This window comes from Sorghum bicolor, chromosome 2, assembly GCF_000003195.3.
Source record: "Sorghum bicolor cultivar BTx623 chromosome 2, Sorghum_bicolor_NCBIv3, whole genome shotgun sequence".
In the NCBI taxonomy this organism is placed as follows: Eukaryota; Viridiplantae; Streptophyta; class Magnoliopsida; order Poales; family Poaceae; genus Sorghum; species Sorghum bicolor.
Genome location: NC_012871.2, coordinates 75,643,044 through 75,663,420, shown reverse-complemented (window position 1 = coordinate 75,663,420; position 20,377 = coordinate 75,643,044). Strand labels below are relative to the sequence as shown.

Below are 20,377 nucleotides of genomic sequence, written 5' to 3'. Positions count from 1 at the left end.
ATCTAAAAGATAGTTCAAAAAAACCAATTTCTAGTGCGATAAGCCAGCAACCTTATTTTTAGATCCTTGAAGTGTCTTAGCCAACACATAGTAATGTTAGTAAATACAGATTATGCTAACTTTTTTGTTGTTGTTTTGTTTGTGTCGTCCTATAGCTAATTAAAGACGTCATGAATTATAGATGATGTACTCTTTCTTTTTTTTTCTTTTGTAAGAAGAATTAGTTTCGTGATACCGAAAAGTCCTGGTTGATTGACTCAAATATGTTTAAATGTCAAATGTGTACCATGCATGTACACTTCCAGTACATTTGAGGAAAATTCCACGGGAAATCGTGCTCCGTGCACAATTTTTTTTTTTTCAAAAGAAACCGGAGGGTTTTTACCCCTACAACAATTATTGAATAAAGCAAGCAGGACGGTTACAAAGCAACTAAGGTCTTGTTTAGATACACCCAAAAACCCAAAACTTTACAAGATTTCCCATCACATCGAATTTTGCGGCACTTGCATGCAACATTAAATATAGATAAAAAATGATAACTAATTGCACAGTTTACCTGTAAATCACGATACGAATCTTTTAAGCCTAGTTACTCCATGATTGGACAATGTTTGTCAAATAAAAACGAAAATGCTACAGTGTCAAAATCCAAAAAGTTTTTGGATCTAAACAAGGCCTAACAGATATGAAGAAAAGGTGCACAAATTAAATTACTATTACTACTCTGTATTTAACTTGCTAGAATTTGTTTACTGCCGCATTTACCGACCAGGATCAGTTCCTCTGCAGTCGACTGTACGTACATTTGTCACTGGCAGGTCACAGGTGAGTTATAAGCATCAAGCCTACCTGTGTACGGTGACAAAATGTAAGGCCGAATCGACAATAGAGGATCTCTCATTTCTCAGTATATATATGCGGCTGATGCTTGAGAGAAAAACACTATTTTATGACTGGAAAAGTAACTAATAATTAGTTCAGGTGAACTGAAATGGTAGAAAATGCACACCCACACATATATACTGCATGATACTATCATGGTGATCCATAATCCTCCCTGCTGACCTGCACTGCACCTAACGCCCTGAACCGCAAGCATCTCCAATCTGAAAGTCTACACATATGCACGTTGTTTTGGCGCCCGGACATGCATGCCGTTGTAGTATTTTATCAGAAGAGGGGGCCAAAAGAAGCCCTCTCACAGCCGATTGAAGCAGCTTTGCCCTCTTGGCCTCTGTTCGAAGGGCCGGGCAGGAGAAAACAAGATGTTCAGAGCCCTGCAACTCATTCTTGTCAGGGAGAAGGGCGGAGTTCTCCGGTCGTCAGCCTTCTCGTCGTCGGGCTTCGCCAATGGCTTCTGCTCAGCTCCCTACTCCCAAAGGTTCAGTTCGGTTTTCTCATATCTTCTCTTCGGTCTAAAAAAGACTCATATGTAATAGCTAGATAGCCCCGGTTATTCTGGCTCTAAAATAAAATCTTTTCATGCAAATCAAGAAAACTCCATACACCATCTTATCATACATAGTGGCACCGTAGCTCTGTGAGATGAGATAGCCATAAACATGTACTTTAGATGTGAGACACACAAGGGAGTTTTTTTTCCACCCGGAAAAAGGTCAACTTATATAAACATTTATTAACAATTATTCAAATTATATGCAAGTTTAGGATATAAAACTTGTATCAATAGACTTTATTCGAAGTTCCTAAGTGATGGTATCGATTCTCTAGCAAATGATATAATATATATAGGATACAAAATTTATGGCTAAAACTATATATTACGATTAATTGACTTTTTCCTGAACAAAATATGGAGGGAGTGTATATGCTGAACTGATGAATCATAGTGTCTTATTATCTTGCTTTGCTGGCTGCGAATCGAGTTAAGTTGTAGGTTAATTGGAAAGGTGGCAGTGATCACCGGCGGCGCGAGCGGCATCGGGAAGGCCACGGCGGCCGAGTTCGTCAGGAACGGGGCTAGGGTCATCATCGCCGATGTCCAGGACGGCCTCGGCCATTCAGTCGCCGCCCAGCTGGGCCCAGACGCCGCGCGCTACGTCCACTGCGACGTCACCGACGAGGCGCAGGTCGCTGCAGCCGTCGACCTCGCCGTGGAGGTCCACGGCCGCCTCGACGTGATGTTCAACAACGCCGGCATCGGCGGCGACATGGCGCCGCCTGCGCTGGGCGGCATCGACCTTGGCGACTTCGACCGCGTCATGGCCGTCAACGCCAGGGGCGTCGTAGCGGGCGTGAAGCACGCCGCGCGCGTCATGGCCCCGCGCCGCGCCGGCAGCATCATCTGCACCGGCAGCACTGCCGGCGTGCTAGGCAGTCTGGCACCGGCCGCGTACAGCGCCTCCAAGGCAGCGGTCCTCGGCATCGTGCGCGCTGTGTCCGCGGAGGTGGCACGCTCTGGGGTGCGCGTCAACGCCATCTCTCCTCACGGCATCCCGACGCCGCTGGCGATGGCTGCGGCGGCACAATGGTTCCCTGAGAGAAGCGTCGAGGAGCGGCGGCGGATCCTCGAGAGGAACGTGAACGAGATGATGGTGGGGCACGTGCTGGAGGCGGAGGACATCGCCAGGGCGGCGCTCTACCTGGCGTCCGATGAGGCCATGCAGGTATGTGAACGGGCAAAATCTGGTGGTTGACGGTGGGTACACGGTGAGCAAAGCGCCCAACAGGCAGGCGCCTGCAGCATGATGAGGAGTGTTTCATTCATTAGTTACTGCTTACGAATAATCAAGTGCATATGGATGATTGGATGTGTGTGGATCAAACGAGATCCTCTGCAGTTCTCGGATAAGCAGGATGTGGAAGTCATACCTGCATACAGATGACAAAAAAAACAAACATTTATCCTACTAAACTTTACAAAAAGATTGTACTCAATATGGTAGATTACACCACCAATGAGCCTAGTTTGAAATTGTTTGGCCATGCATGAAAGAACCGTTGAGATGCCGCGGCAACAGAACCATATAATAGAATCTTATATGTATATGACATATATATTTGCAATGACGAGATTCACCTCATAGTACTCATACATAGAGGCATGAATTCCGCGACGAATCTCTTGTTGCTATGCATACCTTGCACCTGCCTTGTCTGACTTACCACAAACAAGAAATAACGTGCGGACCACTCTGCCAATTAGGACGTGGCTAAGAGAGATGAGAAGTCACCTTGTCTAGCATACACCTTATCTAGCATACCATGCATGGCTTTCTGACTCTGTGGTGCTTGTGTTGAACTCAAAAACATATTTTTACGCCATGTATTTGTGCATCATCCTTCGTCATCCCAGCCATGCCAATTTGGTCGTTGAACCTTGTTTTCAAAATATGTGCCAATTCTACTTTTTCCAAATGTTCCACATGAAAATATTGATGGCCATACCATTGAACTTGTGTCGCTGGTCCTTTGGGAGTTCTTTCGTTGTTTCCTCCCACCAATCAATGATGGTTATGCATTCACTTGATTGTGGGAGCAACACCAAATTGCAACTTTCCCACGTTGTATCATGTAACCAAACCAATTGGGCAAAAGGAAAGAGTACACATAGGTGGCCACCCATTTCTAGTATTCATTACATGACACACGCATCCTGATAGGGCCTACCCCATCAATTTAAATTATCCACAATGTGAGGATCTTGTCTTGGATTAGAATCCAAGCAAAAATAAGCTTTGCATTTTTTTTTGTGTGGGCCTTCAACATTAAATTGATGTTCAATTGGCGTGGATTCTTCGGATTATACTCCCTCCATATCTATAAAGAAGTCGTTTTGGATAAGGTTTGAATCAAACATTGAGATATAAATCATGATAACTTTTAACTTGTTGAATTTAGAAATATGAAAACTATATGAATAGATTTGCCTTAAAAAATATTTTCATAAAAATATACATATACTACTTTTTGATAAATATTTTTATAAAAACAAGGAGCCAAAGTTAGACTTTGGAGACTATATCATTATCCTAAACGATTTTCTTTATGGGTATGGATGGAGTATGTGATATATGGTAAGCGTGTGGAGTAATAACCATCTGCATCACTATAAGGCCAGTCTCAAACTCTCAATGCATGTTTCATAAAAATGTCATGCACATTAAATAGGGTGCCACGTAAGCAAAATTGCTGACTTAGCAGAGTCATTAAATGAAGGAGTTTCATCAGATGAGAAAGGAGTTTCATCCCCATAAAACTTATGTGGCTCGGTTACCTAGTCTTCGTAACTGTGCCATTAAACTATGCATTGAGACTGACCTAAATGTTTAGGAATTGATGCGTGGTCTAGGTTGTCCAAAAACTAGAAATTTGAGGTAGTCAGAGAACTAGAAATTTTTAGAACTTGGTCTAGGTTGTGTGTGTATAGATGAGTGTGCTTGTGTTTTTGAGAATTACACAGTACAACACAGACACTTATAACGTACGCACACTCATCGCTATGAACACATGTACATAAATTTTACCTCTATAAGCACCATCTTTGAAGGGCTGAGCTAGCAGATCACGAGAATTATGAAGTTCGGAAAGACAAAAAAAAACATGATCAAGTTATTTTATAAGTTTTCCAATCGCAAAAAGGGAAAATATAACTAGAGATTTTGCTGAAGAGAGAGAGCCATTCACCGTGCCTGGATTGGCACCTGCTTAATTAATTAGTGTCCAAATGGCGGCATGTTGGGCACCTTCCCCACCGTGAAGCCGCCGTCAACGACGAGGTTATGGCCATTCACATACTTGGACTCATCGGACGCCAGGTACAGCGCCGCCCTGGCCACGTCCTCCGCCTCGAGCACCGGTCCCTCCATCTCGTTCATGTCCTTCTCCACGATCCGCCTCCGCTCCTCGACGGTGACCCCGGGGAACCACTCGGCCATGGCGCCCATGACGAGCGGCGTCGGGATGTAGTTAGGCGAGATGGCGTTGACCCGGACGCCGGACCGCGCGAGCTCCCCGGCGACGGCGCGGACGAGGCCCAGCACGGCGGCCTTGGAGACGCTGTAGTGCGGGAACGCGACGCCGCCCAGCAACCCCGCGACGCTAGCCGTGCAGATGACGGTCCCGGCGCGGCGTGGCACCATGACGCGCGCGGCGTGCTTGACGCCCGCCACCGCGGCGCGGGCGTTCACCGCCATGACGCGGTCGAAGTCGGCCAGGTCCAGCGCGGCCACGGGGACCGGTGTAAGGCAGCCGCTGACCCCGGCGTTGCTGAACATCACGTCGAGGCGGCCGTGGAGCGCCACGGCCAGGTCCACCGCCGCCGCGACCTGCGCCTCGTCGGACACGTCGCAGCGGGTGTAGTGGACGACCGCGGCGGCGGCGGTGTCCTGTTCAGGGTCTGGGCCGCCGCGCAGCTCTGCGGCGACGGCGTGGCCCAGGTCGTCCTGGACGTCCGCGAGGATGACCTTGGCGCCGTGCCGGACGAACTCCGCCGCCGTCGCCCTGCCGATTCCGCTCGCGCCGCCGGTGATCAGCGCCACCTTTCCAGCCAGCCTAGCGACGGAGGGACGGACGAAGAATAATCAAACATGAGCGTGTCATTGCGATCCAGACGAAGGATTCCCAGCCTCCCAGGAGGTGGCTGCTGGGTACTGCTAACTAGGTCAGTGAGATGGAGAACCTCTGTGGCGGTGGCGGTGGCGGCCTGGCCGGCGCGGAGAAGCAGCGACTGAGGAGGAAGGCCGGCGCGGTGGCTGGGTCGGCCCGGCTCCTCCCGCTGGCCCTGAGAACACGCTGCGCGGCTGATCGGAACATGCTGCCACAGCACCCCCTCCTACTAGCTACCTCTGCTGTGGCTCAGTGTTGGGTCTTCAGCTCTGCCGGCCGGGTAGGGGTAGCTTTCCTGCTGTATGTTCCCCGGCCCGATCCAGGCTGCCAATTGCATTTAGACAAAGCTGCCTGCCGGCCTGCCACTGCCACGCGGGGGGCGGGCGGGCGGGCGCACGCACAGGCACGGCGCACCGGCGCACCGCACCGCACGGCACGGCACGGCACGTTCGATGGGCCAGGGCCAGGGGTGGGGGACTGGGGGCGAGACAAACAAGTCAACAACGCGCGCGCGTCAATCCACACCATCCGCTCGCGCCAATCCCTGCTTTCCTCTGTTTTAGTATTAGGCCTTGTTTAGTTTTCAAAAAAAAAATTGGATTGAAATACTGTAGCAATTTCGTTTTTATTTAACAAACATTGTCTAATTATAGAGTAAATAGGCTCAAAAGGTTTATCTCGTGATTTATAGATAAACTGTGCAATTAGTTTTTATTTTTATCTATATTTAATGCTTAATGCATGTGCCGTAATATTTGATGTCACGAGAAATCTTGTTTTTGGATTTTTAGAGGGAACTAAACAGGGCCTTGATATGACGTAGTAAGCGTTTTATGGTATGGAAGACTATATGTCAACACTGTCTCATGTATTCTTTACCGTTATAAAGTAGTACGTCAAGAGCTACAACTCTTGTACATGTTATTGTCAACATCCGAGTTTGTTTCAAAAGTTTAAAATTTTGAATTTTAAATCCAATAGCTTGTAATGAATATATTTGGGCCTACTAAACGACTTCAGGATCAAAATATTGTCAACTATAATGTTGCAAGTCCCATCAAATTCTACAATTGTGATATAATTTTTATTTTCAACAAAATATATTTATATACAAAAAAGTTATAATCCCTTTTACAGTGACTATTTAGAAAGGATTATTATAACCTTTCCATATATAACCTTGATGTGGGCACAACCATGGTAGGCTTTGTTTAGATGCGAAAACTTTTTGGATTTCACTACTGTATCACTTTCGTTTGTTTATGGCAAATATTATCCAATCATAAACTAACTAGAGTTAAAAGATTTGTTTCATGAACTCTCATCCTTTTTATGTACGCTGTGTGCTTTATTATAACACATACACTCGTACATGTGTACTCATGTAGTCATTTGTATAAATGTACACATCCTACCGTATAAACATCTCTAAAAGACTAAGATCAAGCTAACAGATCTCGAGATTATTGAAACACGAGATTCGTTGTCGACAAGTACGTCACATACTCACATATACTAAAAGAATAACATCATTAAATCCCAATCCTAATTCCTAACTAGCCAAGCTACGGTAAGTTGATAAGTATTCTTTCTTTCAACTGACAAATAATAATATGTAACTCAAATTTGTCATGCAGCGCACACCACATGTTATAAAGAAAGATTCAGGTGTGTCCGGAAAATGCAAGATGACATTAGCCTGAACCATTGCTCCTTTTATGAATCAATTATCAAGAAAATTTCTTAGAAAGCAAAAATCGCTCAAGTTTTTTTATAACTCGCTCAGGGTTATTTCTCATTTTGAATGATACTGGCCAAAATCTATATGAATACATGATTGTTTGTTCTTTCGGTTAACAGTAGCCAAAATCTATTATATGAATATACACGCAAGTGCTTGGAGTTAACGAGCCAATGGAAGACGATTGAACACAAGCCTAAGAGCGCCAAATCACGATGAGGACCGACGTGTGTTATAAAAAAACATTAACACAACTATATATATTTGTTTTAAAAAACACAAGTACAGAACTATATATATTTCACTCGCAAAAAAAAGAAGTATATATTTTTATATTTTAAAAGACACAACTATACAAGTTCAGGCCTAACTGTGATACTTGGGTACTTGCAAGCTTGCAGTTTTGCACACTATTTATCTAGAACCTGCTCGTAATAAAAAGCATGAAGAGGGAAAGGTAGGCTGGGTTGCATAACCCAGGAGCAAGAGCAGGACCAAACCGTAAACAAAGACCTTCAAAAGATTGAAGTACAAACTGGGAAAAAAAAAAGTAAGCCTGAAACTGCAAGAAGTGCGTCATAAAAGCGTGGAAGCCTGACTGCCTGAGGGGCCTGTTTGTAACACTTCCAAGGACCAGGAGGACCTATCAGAAAGAAGTCCATAATAAAAGCGTGAGGTCATAACACATCCAAGAACACTAAAGCAGGCAAGGACCTGTTTATAACACATCCAAAAACCAAGAGACCAATATGTAAGCAGGCAAGCACCTGTTTGTAACAGAACTAGGAACGAGGAGGACCGATCTGTAAGCAGGCAGGGACCGGTGCGCAAAATCTCAAAAAAATTTGGACCATTTCTCGATTTGTGCGTGTCATCCTTGCGCAGGGGCCATGCTAATCTTCTCTGTATCGTTCCAATTTTATCGGATGTCTCCGAAGAGACGGAGCAGCTGGTGCGCTCGCGACTATAAGCTGGTGTTTGCGTTGCTGCGCTTTCGAGGTGGTGCTAAACAACGTCGCCCCCCTCCAGCACTGGCTCCGCGCCGCGGCCGTCTCGCATTGCAGGAGGAGCTGGGCTGCTCGGGGCCGAGCGGAGGCGTCTGTGGGCCGGTTTGTTTCCAGAGGCCCGTTAACAAGTGCCACATGAGCCTCTTTGTTGTTTTGCCTAGCCTTGTGTTTGGGGTTTTCCTTTTTTTTTGACAATTGGGTTTTCCTTTTTTAACCTTGTATAATAGAAGTACGTACTACGTACATATACAAGTTAGGGCAAGCATAATGCAGTATGTATATGTACTAAGTTGAGCTTAGTTAGATAAGCTTTAGTTTTATTTAGTTTCAGTATGTATGTACTGGTATATATGTAATCGCGAGGATGTACGCGTATATACGGCGATTCAATGACCCAGCCTGACTGCCTGAGTTCAACTCGTGAACATTCTGTGTGTTGCTGCACACGCTTGCCGCAATGGAGCCGAGCCGAGGTGACTGCACGCAATCATTAGTATACTTATATTAATTTATTATAACATTATTCTTTAACTAAAATATACCGTTAAAATAGTGCTGAAGAATAGGACGACGGTTCCAAATTTGCTGGGTGCATGCATGCTAGACTCTACCAAGGTTTAGTCCTGCTTCAGTTTTTTTCGCTGCGCACACACGTGACCAGTGCGCCTGGTGTCACACACCATCATATCCTCCCACGTCAGATGACACATGTAGACGACAGATTCTTATGAGACTAGAAAAAAAATGGATCATTAGTACTTTGTTTTTCTGATAATATATAAATGGATCATTAGTACTTTGTTTTTTAAGCACACAGAAATCATTATAACTTTTATAGACATTAATTATAGTGCCAGTATTTTACTGATGTGGTAAGATAATTATTGAAGAGAGAGCAAAAATCATAAAAACCGGGTCTAAGTTAAAAACTATGTCTACATGAAATACAAGACATGAAGTGATATGATTAATTGACAATGGAGAGAGAATGAATGTGATTGGATAAAAGATTATTTTGTAGAAATTATTCATTAGGATCACAGTTTCTATATATAGTGTCTATAGAAATTAATAGATATAGAAATTACATGTAGTGTAGTTTCTAGTATTGGGACTGCCCTCACTCTTTTATCTCAAGTGAAATGACTAATGAAAAGGAAAAGACATCATTGCAGGGCAAAGTGTAAATCCGTAGTCCAATGAAATTAATTATTGGAAGATATTACAAGCAACAAATGGCCTGATACGGCGTTTCAATTCAAATGCTGAAGAACCGATCGAGAGAACGGCGAATATTGCTGCTGGATTTTTGTTCGCTTGTCACAAAACAAAACATACGCATGCAAGAGACAGCTTATTCAAAAGTTTTTTGGTTCACGAAAAAGAAGACGCGAATGAAGCCATTGCAGCCCTCCGATCCATTAATTATTCGCTACAGCTCCCTGCGCAAATGGCGGCATGTTGGGCACCTTCCCCACCGTGAACCCGCCGTCGACGACGAGGTTGTGTCCGTTGACGTACTTGGACTCGTCGGACGCCAGATACAGCGCCGCCCTGGCCACGTCCTCCGGCTGGAGCACGACGCCTTCCATCTCGTTGATGCTCTTCTCCACGATGAGCCTGTGCTCGTCGGCGGTCCTCTCCGGGTACCACTCCTGTAGAATCCGCATGACGAGCGGCGTAGCGATGTAGTTCGGCGAGACGGCGTTGACGCGCACGCCGGAGCGCGCGAGCTCCCCCGCGACGGCGCGCACGAGCCCCACCACGGCGGCCTTGGAGACGCTGTAAGGGTGGGGCGTGATGGACCCGAGCACGCCGGCGATGCTAGCGGTGCAGATGATGCTGCCGCGGCGTCGAGGCGCCATGACTCTGGCGGCGTGCTTGACCCCGGCCACCACGCCCCGCGCGTTGATCGCCATGACGCGGTCGAAGTCGGCGAGGTCCAGCGCGCCCAGCGCCGGACGCGACAGGGAACCCACGACCCCGGCGTTCCAGAAGGCGACGTCCAGCGCGCCGTGCCGCGCCACGGACAGGTCCACGGCGGCCGACACCTGGGCCTCGTCCGTGACGTCGCAGCGGGTGTAGGAGGCGCCTAGCTCCGCGGCTAGCGCCCGGCCCTGGTCGTCCTGGACGTCCGCTAGGACCACCTTGGCGCCGGCGCGGACGAACTCCCGCGCCGTCGCCGCACCGATGCCACTCGCGGCGCCCGTGATCAGGGCCACCTTACCGGCCAGCCTCTGTGAGTCATCAGCTGTAGTAGTGGCCGTGGAGAAGTGGCCGGCGGCGACGCCGACGCCGGGCAGCAGGGCCACCACCGGCGCCCCAGCTCGGCTGTTTCCCTGCCTGCGATTGACATAGGTACATGTACATCATATCACGTACGTACACTGCTCTCTCTAATTAACGCTCTGAAGTGAGTCTGAAGGAACGAAGAATCCAGTGAAAGAAGGAAAATTTTAAAGGCCGATCAATATTAATGGAAGCTCCTATATACGGTACCTGAGGGCGTGCTGCACTGCTCTGAACAACATCTTCTTCAGATAAAAGCAGCGTGCAACTCCGATGGATCCCCCTGAACCCTGATATCGATGAACAGCTAGCTTTGAAAGTAGTAGTAATGGATCTGCGGCGGCGACGGGAGGAGCAGGCCGGCGTACGTCGGCTTTTAAAGTAGTAGTAGTCATGCGCCTTGCTCTCCCTCCCTCCCTCCCTCCCTCTGCCATGCCAGTCGGATCTGCATCTGCTGCCACACGACACGATCGAGCTGTAGCGCGTGCCTGCCGACTGCCGTGTCATGTGTGTTACATGCATGTGCCTAGCATAGCTGGGCGCCACCGGCAGACACGCGTACGCCACGTAGTGCGTGCCGACGCGTGCAAGGCGAAAACGAACCGAACCACAGCCGTGATCCGTCCGTCCGTCCGTTATGCATATGCCGCCCAGTACGTACCTACTCCAGCTACATTAGCACTGTGGAGTTTTCTCCACAAACGGCTTGCTTGTGCTCCACTGTCGTTCGTCTCCGGCGGCGGCGCGGCGCCCTGTTGGCTGGCCGGCCAGCCGGCCGGTACCATCGGTACGCGTCCACACGGACCGACGCAAAGCTCCGGCGCCGGTCCCAACTCACAAGCGGCCGGCCGACTTTCTCAGTGCATGTGCTCGCGATGCGCGCGTGGCTATTTATATATATGGATAACATATATATAAAAACTAAAGATATGCTACAGCAGTATATATATCTTGAGTAGATCAGAACTTCAGAAGTCGTGGCCTCGATCGTGGAGCTAAACTCATAGTACTGAGACAATATATATATATGAATTAGATATATGATATTAGTGTATTGATCGGATTATTATCATTCTTTTAATCGTAATACAGACGCATCGGATTATTTTTTTGAATTGTCTGGGGAGAGAGAAGAATCCCCACCAAATGGGATTGATATATTATCGTGTGTGATCTCGATCGCTACATGCTCTCCGATCCCCTCTTCAAATCTGTTGACAGCAAGATATATGAGAGCTTGGGAAGTCAAAATTCGGGCTAGAAAAAAAAAATCAAAGGATCAAGTTTAGGCCAAATTAAAATCGCATAGTTCAGAGAAAACTGATCCGGTCCGGGCCAGGCCAGTTTGTGCTGGTGACTGTGTGCGGCAATAGAAAAAAAAAAAAACCGGTCTAGCCAGGCAGGTTTCAGGTGGGTGCCCGTCGACGGATATATAGATGGGGAAACCAGCCTAAGCCGAGAAGATCAAGCCCTAACAGCTGTGTGATCTGTCGCCAAAAAAAGAAAGAAAGAAAGAAACTGTGTGACGAACATCCGCGTCAACAGTTAAAAGTCAAATAATAAGTTATCTAAAAATCAAACTTGTACGTGGAATCTTTAATTATGAACGAAAATTATCAGAAAAAAATATTAACATCTATACTATCTAATAAACACAATATAACAAGAGAATATATATTTCATTGTGTAACTAAATAAGTTACATCGTGTCTATAATGTGGCAGACGTTAGTGCATTTTCGTGGCGCTGGCTCTCATAAACGGAAAGCCACAAGGAGAATATATATATTTGCTCCAAGTGTTCCAGTGTGTTCGTTCAAAAAAAAAAAAAAGTGTTCCAGTGTGAATTCCCCCAGCAGCCCAAGTCACAACAAATTAAACTAGGGAAAAAAAATATCTGGGGGCATCTATCTCATCTGATCTAATCTCTTTGAAACGGGTGTGGCTGCTGAACCTTGTAATAAACGAACTGATGGAGAGCGTTTTGAGAGGCGCGCGGCTGTCGTCATCCATCTGAAAATATCTCCAACGTAACAGGTCCGGTCCTGTACGCGTATCATGCATGCATGCATGTGTGAATGGGGATCTGACGATGCGGACATTAATTAATCTCTGAGTTCGATCGGCATGACTGTTGTGTCTCTGTCGATTTCTCCCTGGAAGTAGCTAGTGAAGCACAGCCGTGCCATTTTCCACGGTTTGTCGTTTCCCACTTGTTCGTGTCTCTTTCTTGAACGACGCATTACACTTATCCACCAGCAGAGAAGGGCGCGGTTTATCTCTACAATTCGTAGCTACAACGTCGTCTCTCATAGTATCTATCTCTAGCTAGCTAGCTTACAACTGTACACCATCCGATCCGTTCCCTCTTAATTAGGTGTTGTTTGTTAGGCCGGGGCCAAAAGTCCTGCAATAATAAGTTCACCACGCAAATTAATTAAGTTCCTTTGCTTGGCATTTGGTTGGACTGAACTGCAATCAATCGCCTAGGCTGGGATTGAAAGATCTAAACAGCTCTACATGGCGGGAGGGTGCAGCCAGACTGCAACAAATATTTTTCACCCGGGCGAGCAACGGACGCAAAGCAATGTCCATCATGGATCGTCTCGTCCCGGGCCCAACCAAACCGGTTTCACAGCCCGCCAGTCAATCGTCCGGCCGGCCAGTCAGCATCCAACTCCCATCTCCCTTGCTTTTTTTTTTTAAAAAAAAAAAACTGCATCATATATAATCCATCATTCACGTACGTACGTACGTACAGTGTAACAACGACAACGGGCTGTTCAGTTTTTCCTACGTTCAATGCTCGTGCCGTGGGCTGCTCTGCATATTGACTTTTTTCCCTTTTTTTTTTGACCAAATGCCATGCATATATTGGTTGATCCACTATTTATACATTTATTAAAAAAAAGAAAAAGGAAAAAAAACCAAACAAGGTGGTACAAGAAAGAGGCCCATATATTCAGCGGGCCGCTAGAAACAACGCAGCCCACGGGCTAGCCGCGCGCACGCCTCTGCTCGTCCCCCCGCGCCTCCTGCGATGCGAGACGGTCGCGGCGCGGAGCCAGTGCTGGAGGGGGGCGACGTTGTTTAGTACCACCTCGGAAGCGCAGCAACGCAAACACCAGCATATAGTCGCGAGCGCACCAGCTGCTTCGTCTCTTCGGAGACATCCGATAAAATTGGAACGATACAGAGAAGATTAGCATGGCCCCTGCGCAAGGATGACACGCACAAATCGAGAAATGGTCCAAATTTTTTTGAGATTTTGCGCACCGGTCCCTGCCTGCTTACCGATTGGTCCTCCTGGTCCAAGGATGTGTTACAAACAGGTCCCTGCCTGCTTACGATTGGTCCTCCTGGTCCAAGGATGTGTTACAAACAGGTCCCTGCCTGCTTACGGATAGGTCCACGTTTTCCTTGGATACGTTACAAACAGGTCCTTCGGGATCGGGCTTGCATGCCGTTTACAGTTAGGTCCTCCTGGCTATTGGATGCGTGACAAATAGGTCCTTCGGGCTCAAAGGCCTCCTTCTGTTCTGTACAAACAGGTCCCTGCCTGTTTACAGATAGGTTCTCGTTTTCCTAGGATGTGTTACAAACAAGTCCTTCGGGCTCGCAGGCCTCCTGTTCTAGTCATTGGCTGTGTTGGTGCCTCGCCTTACAAATAGGTCCTTGGGACTTTCAGGATTTTGTGCACACCTAACTCATCGCGAGACGGCAGGATTATACAAGTTTGTACTCGTACTGCAACTTTGAAGCTCTTGCCTTTTACAAACAAACAGGTATAAACAGTGGGTTACCCCGTACCAAACAATTAGGATTGAACCTGTGTAGTTGTGTCATTTTTTTAAATAATACATCGGCCCTCTTTGGTGATTTGGTGCTCCAAGGCTTGTGTTCAATCGTCTTTCGTTGGTTAGATTCATTAACAGGGCCGACCCAACAAAATTTGGGGCACTACTGTACCAAACTATTAAATGAGGGCTTACCTCTTGATAAACAGGGTTACAATGGTTATCAATTCTACATAAATATCTTATACATGTATTAATCTCTTGGAAGAGTGTACAAAATTATTATACGTGAAGGATAATTATAGTAGTTCATATAATAATTGTTTAGGGAAAAAAACATTAGTTGATATAATGTTACGACGGATAGTAGAATAATACAAAATTGAACGAAAAGATTTAAATGACCTACCTAGTAATAGTCATCGGCTCTAGACGTATAGCTAGGTCTTACTCTGTATTGCAGGCTTATACTCTCTCCATCTCAAAAATAATTGTAGTCGTTGGTGTACATACCATAAGTTCGACTCGATTTGTAGAAAATACATGTAATATTTACATCATTAAATAAATTTATTAAAAGACTAGATTCAAATATCTTTACAATGATAGTAATTATGTATTATAAATATTAATATTTTTAAATATATATATTTATTCAAAAAGTTGTTTCTCAGAAAGCACAAACAACAGATATTTAGAAACAGAGAGAGTATGTTATATTTACAAGTGTTTAGGGCACTCCTAGTGTAGAAAGCGTCATAGTTTCTATAGACATTTATTGTAGTGCCAACTAAGCATTTTGTTGATGTGGCAAGATAGTTATTAAAGAAAGAGAGCAAAAATCATAGAAACCGAGTCCAAATTAGAAGCCATGTCTACACGAGATTCAAGACATGAAGTGATATAATTGGTTAAAAATGGAGAGATAATGAATGTGATTGGATAAAAAGTTATTATGTAGAAACTATCCATTGAGACCATAATTTCTATATATATTGTCTATAGAAATTAATATATATAAAAAACTACATGTAATTAACATCATGGAAGTTAACGCTATGGTCTTGAATTGATCCATGATCCCCAAGCTAGGCCTAGGTGGTAGTCTAGTCAATAGTAGTTTGCACACACCTGATAACAAAACTATAGACCCTTGTAATTGATCCATGATCCCCAAGCTATATAAATGGCTGATATATCTATTAGGATTTGCCACCCCCCCCCCCCCCCCAAAAAAAACCATGGGCTCTGTTCCACGCACAGTGGCCCTGTTCATTAACCGGCAACACTTGCGTTTACAAAAATATATGTACATAGGCTAATAGTATCATCTCAAAGGACAAACTATCTTGAGCGATTTTCTTTTTTTGCTTCAAAAGATGCCTTCACAATTTATATTCATAAAAAACAGTGCTTTATGCCATTTTTGTGTTTTCCACACACACTTGCATCTTTCTTTTTGTAACAGTCGGTGTGCAAAGCTTGCACCGGTCCACAACGCTGCATGACGAGTTTGAGTTACGTGCAGGATTTGTCTGTCAGAAGAAACGAAAAAAAATATATAATAAGTTAATAACCATGCATATTTATGTTCATCACATATTTTTCTTCAAGTATATTTCATCACATATACATTTGCAAGAAAAATCATTCCATCCGATGTTTGCTAAGAGGCACACAGTTTGATTTGCCTGCTGGAGCAGCCAAGCAGGCCGCTTTACTGGTTCGATTAGTTCCCTATCAGAATTACCCCTAAAAGGGTCACAAGCGATTCTTTTTTTTTTTTGAAAAAAAAATAGAGCAGGAAAAAAAGGGGGCATTCCGAGAATCGAACTCGGGACCTCTCGCACCCAAAGCGAGAATCATACCACTAGACCAAATGCCCTGTTATGCCTTTGTAGCGATTATATAATTTAATATAATTTTACATAGCGTCTCTGTTCCTTAGTCTTGTACGCCCACTCCTTCAGAGCGATCGAACTTTCTCGTGGTCATGCCCTGTGCTTTCTCGATTGCAGGTATTTTCTGAGCTTTGAGCCTTTGACTCATTAGCAATCGAGTGAGTTAATGCTCAAACAACTTTTAAGAGCTTGTTTGGATGCTTATGTATTGATTTCAATCTATTTTGTGCTAGAGTGGTTTGATTGTATAATTTAGTTTAAGTTCCACACGAAATCAGTTCGACACACATGGATTGAGATGAATACATATACATTTAAACAAGATCTAATTAAGAAAGTATAACTAGAAAGTCAGACAAAATATTCACCGAAACTGATTTAATCCAAAAAAAGGATAGTTATTAAGCGAAATTTTATGGTTTATTCGGTGAATATTTTGGCATTATTTATTTTGTAATCAGTGGTTTAATCGGCTTTAATTTGTGGGTGTCGTTGATCGGATTGATAGACCGATTCAACTGAATTTGTTTGTGACTATATTATATTAAGCATTAAAATTGTGTCTATTTTTTTGCGTATTTATATACAGAGTACTCCCTCCGTCCCTAAATACTGCTATTTCTAGAAAAAAATTTTGTCCACAAATACTGCTATTTCTACTAGCATACTCAGTCCACCAGCCCATTTAAATTCTCCTCGGAACTTCCGTAGTCCACCAGCTCATTTAATTTCTTCTAGGGAGTAGTACTTTGACGCATGATAATTGTTTGAGCCTGTTTAGTTGGCATTAAATGCAGCTCGTTGGATCTAGGGAACTATGACTTAACATGCATGATTAAATAGTAGAACCCAAATTAATTGAGGGTAGAATGGTCTTTTGTTTGCCACACTAATCTGTCTGAAATCTGTTAGAAATAGCAGTATTTGGGGACGGAGGGAGTATATCTCTAGGTATTTAAACATATAATTTCTTGTTGGTTTTTTACTTTTTTTTCGCAATGATGTTGCTGTTGGGTGGCTTAAGTCCTATGTCGAGTTAGCTAGTGCCTTAAGTCTTGATGAGGAGGAGGACTTGATTACTTTTGTGAGTCTTGAAAGGTGGGATGGAATCGAATAAAAATCGGCGGCCAAGAAACGGCGGCGGGCGGTGGCGTGGCGTGCGTCCGGGCTGTATGTACCTTGTAGTACGCACGCAGTACTAGCTAGGAGGGAGGGAGTGTGGCGACCCGGCCATCCATGATTCACAACTTGTTTTGGTCGTGCAAGAAAATATATACTCTAGTCGTCGAAAGGGACATCCATTCCAGTGCATGCAGCCACTATAGCCAGCTGAAGCTCATCGATGACAAATTAAAAAAGGCTGCCTTCTAGAAGGAAGGGGTGCTAACCGCTAAATCGCCGGCCTCTCATGCATTGGGTTGGGTCAGCGCTTCTAGAACAAAGCCGGCGCAAGACACGCACCCGGCTAGCTGGTCAGCTAGCAGGTCTGGCCTCTGCTTTTGACCAACAAAAAAGAAAAAAAAAATCTCTGTTTCCTTCTTGCAATCTGGTGCTTTGTGCGCCTTGCTTGCATGTAACCATCGTCTAGTACTCATAGTAATTCGTCAAACAAACCAGTTTTTTTTTAATCTCTTCCTTTCTTTCACAAAAAAAAATTAATAAACATTAATCACATGAGAGGCAGATGATAATTGAAGATTGAAGCCAAATTGTCTTATTCGCTTGGCTGATAAACCATGACAAAAAATACTGTTGGTTAATTTGTTACTAAATGGCTGGTAGATTCGGCTGATAAACTCAAACGAACAAACTGACTATATGTAAGTCGTCAAGATAACTTTTTACAACGGCGCCAAACCAATTTTATGTTTGGATTGGAAGTCATATCAATCAATTTTATGTTTGGATTGGAAATCATATCAACCAATTTTATGTTTAGGTTGGAAATTCAAAGTTCCATCTCAAACTAGCAAAAACCAAAGCCGTCGTCCACGTATGTGCGCCGAACCAGGGACAAAGGCGTAGGATACCGTCAAATTACTTGTGCTCATGATCAAAATTTAACCATATTATTATACACACCCCTATATGTTCAAGAAAAACTATGTGCACACAAGATTGATGCACCCTAGCTATCCGACCCTTTCTATTTTTGCTCTAGCTTCACCACTGCGCTGACCCTGCTTCACACCCCTCTATACTGAAAAAAAAAACAATTAGGTTCACTACTTCTTCCGCCTTATGTTTCTAATATGGTAAATTTGTCTATTGTTTTGAAACATTATAAAATAGAAACAAAAATTTCTCTCCACTTGTCTTAAATATGGACACTTATAGTTATATGAACTGATTTTTCTCGTCCTACTTGTCTTGATTGATGAAATAAAAAATACTGCATACCTTTACCAGAAATATTTGACACGTTTGATTCTCCATGGTTTCCGATGTATACCTTTGACCAATGTTTTTGAAAAACAAAATCCTTTGAGTCTAAGAGATTTCACAATAAATATTTTGAATACAAACCTTATACATATAACTTGCATATGCTTTCGAGCTAAATAATTTTATTTACTCTTGTCTGTAGTTTTCAAAGTTTGACTAAACCATATAAAGTGCGAGATTTTTTTTAAGGAAATATAAACAGTGATTGTTTTTTTATGTGACACGAGGGAGTAAACCTAAAACACGTGCGAGAGATACAGAGCTATCACTTCCACACGTCTTTTTTTTTTTGCGCTTTTGGAGCATGAGACGACTCTATGCATGCCACTTTCTCCCAACACACCGCGTGACCTTTATTTTGCAACAAAAATCGAGCAATGCCTTGTTTACTTCACCCCGAAATCCAAAAAGTTTTCAAGATTCCCCTTCACATCGAATCTTGTGGCACATGCATGAAGCATTAAATATAAACGAAAATAAAAACTAATTACACAGTTTGTCTGTAAATCGCGAGACGAATCTTTTGATCCTAGTTTGTTCATGATTGGACAATATTTATCAAATAAAAACGAAAGTGCTACAGTAGCGAAATCCGAATTTTTTTCAAAACTAAACAAGGCCCAAGTCAAACTACCGTTTCTAGAACACGTAGAATAGAATCATTCTCAACATCACATCGCGTCTATTTCATCCGTTTCAGCGCTCGCACGTCGTGGACTGCACTCCGATCGACCAACTCACATGATTTTTTTTTTGAAGGTCACTCACTCACTCACATGAAAATTTCGAGGTTAGGTGAGTGTTTCTTGCTGTGATAGTACGTTCTATCTAGGTAGGCCTACTCCAGCAATTATACAGGTGTTTATTTAATTATTTGGCGTATTAATTTGGGCAAGTGAGCAGTTAGTTGAATGGCAATGCAATTAGAAAGTTAAGTATTTTTTTCTAACACACAGTAGTACCGATAACGCGGAGATGCTTATACAAGTGTTTATTTAATTATTTGGCGTATTAATTTAGGCAAGTGAGCAGTTGAATGGCAATGCCATTGTCCTTTTATCTAACACACAGTAGTACAGATATAATAACGCCGATGCTTACATCCCTCTAAACGCACACAAACACAACCTATTTTTGTATAAATGGAATTACATATGAATTGTTCACTTTTGTCTCGTTGCCAACTAAATGTTCCATACCACCGACTGAATAGAGTCTTTTGCTTCTTGGAATATAACTTTTAACTTGTTTAGATCATACAGTCTAAGACAACTTTGGTTCTAAATAGAAGGTCTAAAATATTATCTAAAATTTAGACCATCTCATAAAAAACTTTAGATCATAAAAATAAGTTAAAGTGGGTAGAAGCTTAACCAATTCCTCCTAGTTAATTTAAATTCTGAGTAAGTAAGTGAGTAAACGGCTGTGTTATTACAACTAATACTTGTCACTATCGCCGTTTAATTAATTTATGAGAAGTTCAGTTACATATAAATTAGAGTCTTTTCAGGTGTAGACAGAGAAGATAAGATAAGAGATTTGAGCGCTTTGATAAAAGCTCCTATTAGTTATACGTATCTGCAGCAGTAGGATTTTGTAGTCGTTCTTTTTTCCATTCCAAAAAAAA

At 43.8% G+C, this 20,377-nt stretch overlaps 2 protein-coding genes, 1 long non-coding RNA gene, 1 other non-coding gene and 1 pseudogene across 4 annotated transcripts; 1 reads left to right on the top strand and 4 right to left on the bottom strand.

Annotated features, from left to right (window-relative positions):
* Positions 965-3,303, top strand: LOC8078512 (annotated as a pseudogene).
* Positions 4,444-5,894, bottom strand: LOC8078184 (momilactone A synthase). Its single transcript, XM_002461122.2, has 2 exons — positions 5,645-5,894; positions 4,444-5,517 (listed from the first exon to the last, which is right to left on the bottom strand). The coding sequence occupies exons 1-2, from the start codon at positions 5,776-5,778 to the stop codon at positions 4,680-4,682; spliced, it is 972 nt and encodes a 323-aa protein (XP_002461167.1). The 5' UTR covers positions 5,779-5,894; the 3' UTR covers positions 4,444-4,679.
* LOC110433147 lies at positions 7,766-8,248 on the bottom strand. Its single transcript, XR_002450547.1, has 2 exons — positions 8,080-8,248; positions 7,766-7,955 (listed from the first exon to the last, which is right to left on the bottom strand). It is a non-coding gene; the product is annotated as an uncharacterized LOC110433147 (long non-coding RNA).
* On the bottom strand, positions 9,489-11,428 carry LOC8072272 (momilactone A synthase). Its single transcript, XM_002461121.2, has 2 exons — positions 10,819-11,428; positions 9,489-10,662 (listed from the first exon to the last, which is right to left on the bottom strand). The coding sequence occupies exons 1-2, from the start codon at positions 11,040-11,042 to the stop codon at positions 9,741-9,743; spliced, it is 1,146 nt and encodes a 381-aa protein (XP_002461166.1). The 5' UTR covers positions 11,043-11,428; the 3' UTR covers positions 9,489-9,740.
* Positions 16,218-16,289, bottom strand: TRNAP-UGG. Its single transcript has one exon. It is a non-coding gene; the product is annotated as a tRNA-Pro (tRNA).

What these genes read in the sequence shown, in the direction of transcription:
- LOC8078184 (XM_002461122.2), bottom strand. Translation starts at nt 5,778, where the DNA reads ATGTTCCGATCAGCCGCGCAGCGTGTTCTCAGGGCCAGCGGGAGGAGC. An exon ending in CCACCGCCACCGCCACAGAG is followed by an intron (nt 5,518 to 5,644) that starts GTTCTCCATCTC and finishes CTCCGTCGCTAG; the next exon opens with GCTGGCTGGAAAGGTGGCGC.
- LOC8072272 (XM_002461121.2), bottom strand. Translation starts at nt 11,042, where the DNA reads ATGGCAGAGGGAGGGAGGGAGGGAGGGAGAGCAAGGCGCATGACTACT. An exon ending in GCAGTGCAGCACGCCCTCAG is followed by an intron (nt 10,663 to 10,818) that starts GTACCGTATATA and finishes TGTCAATCGCAG; the next exon opens with GCAGGGAAACAGCCGAGCTG.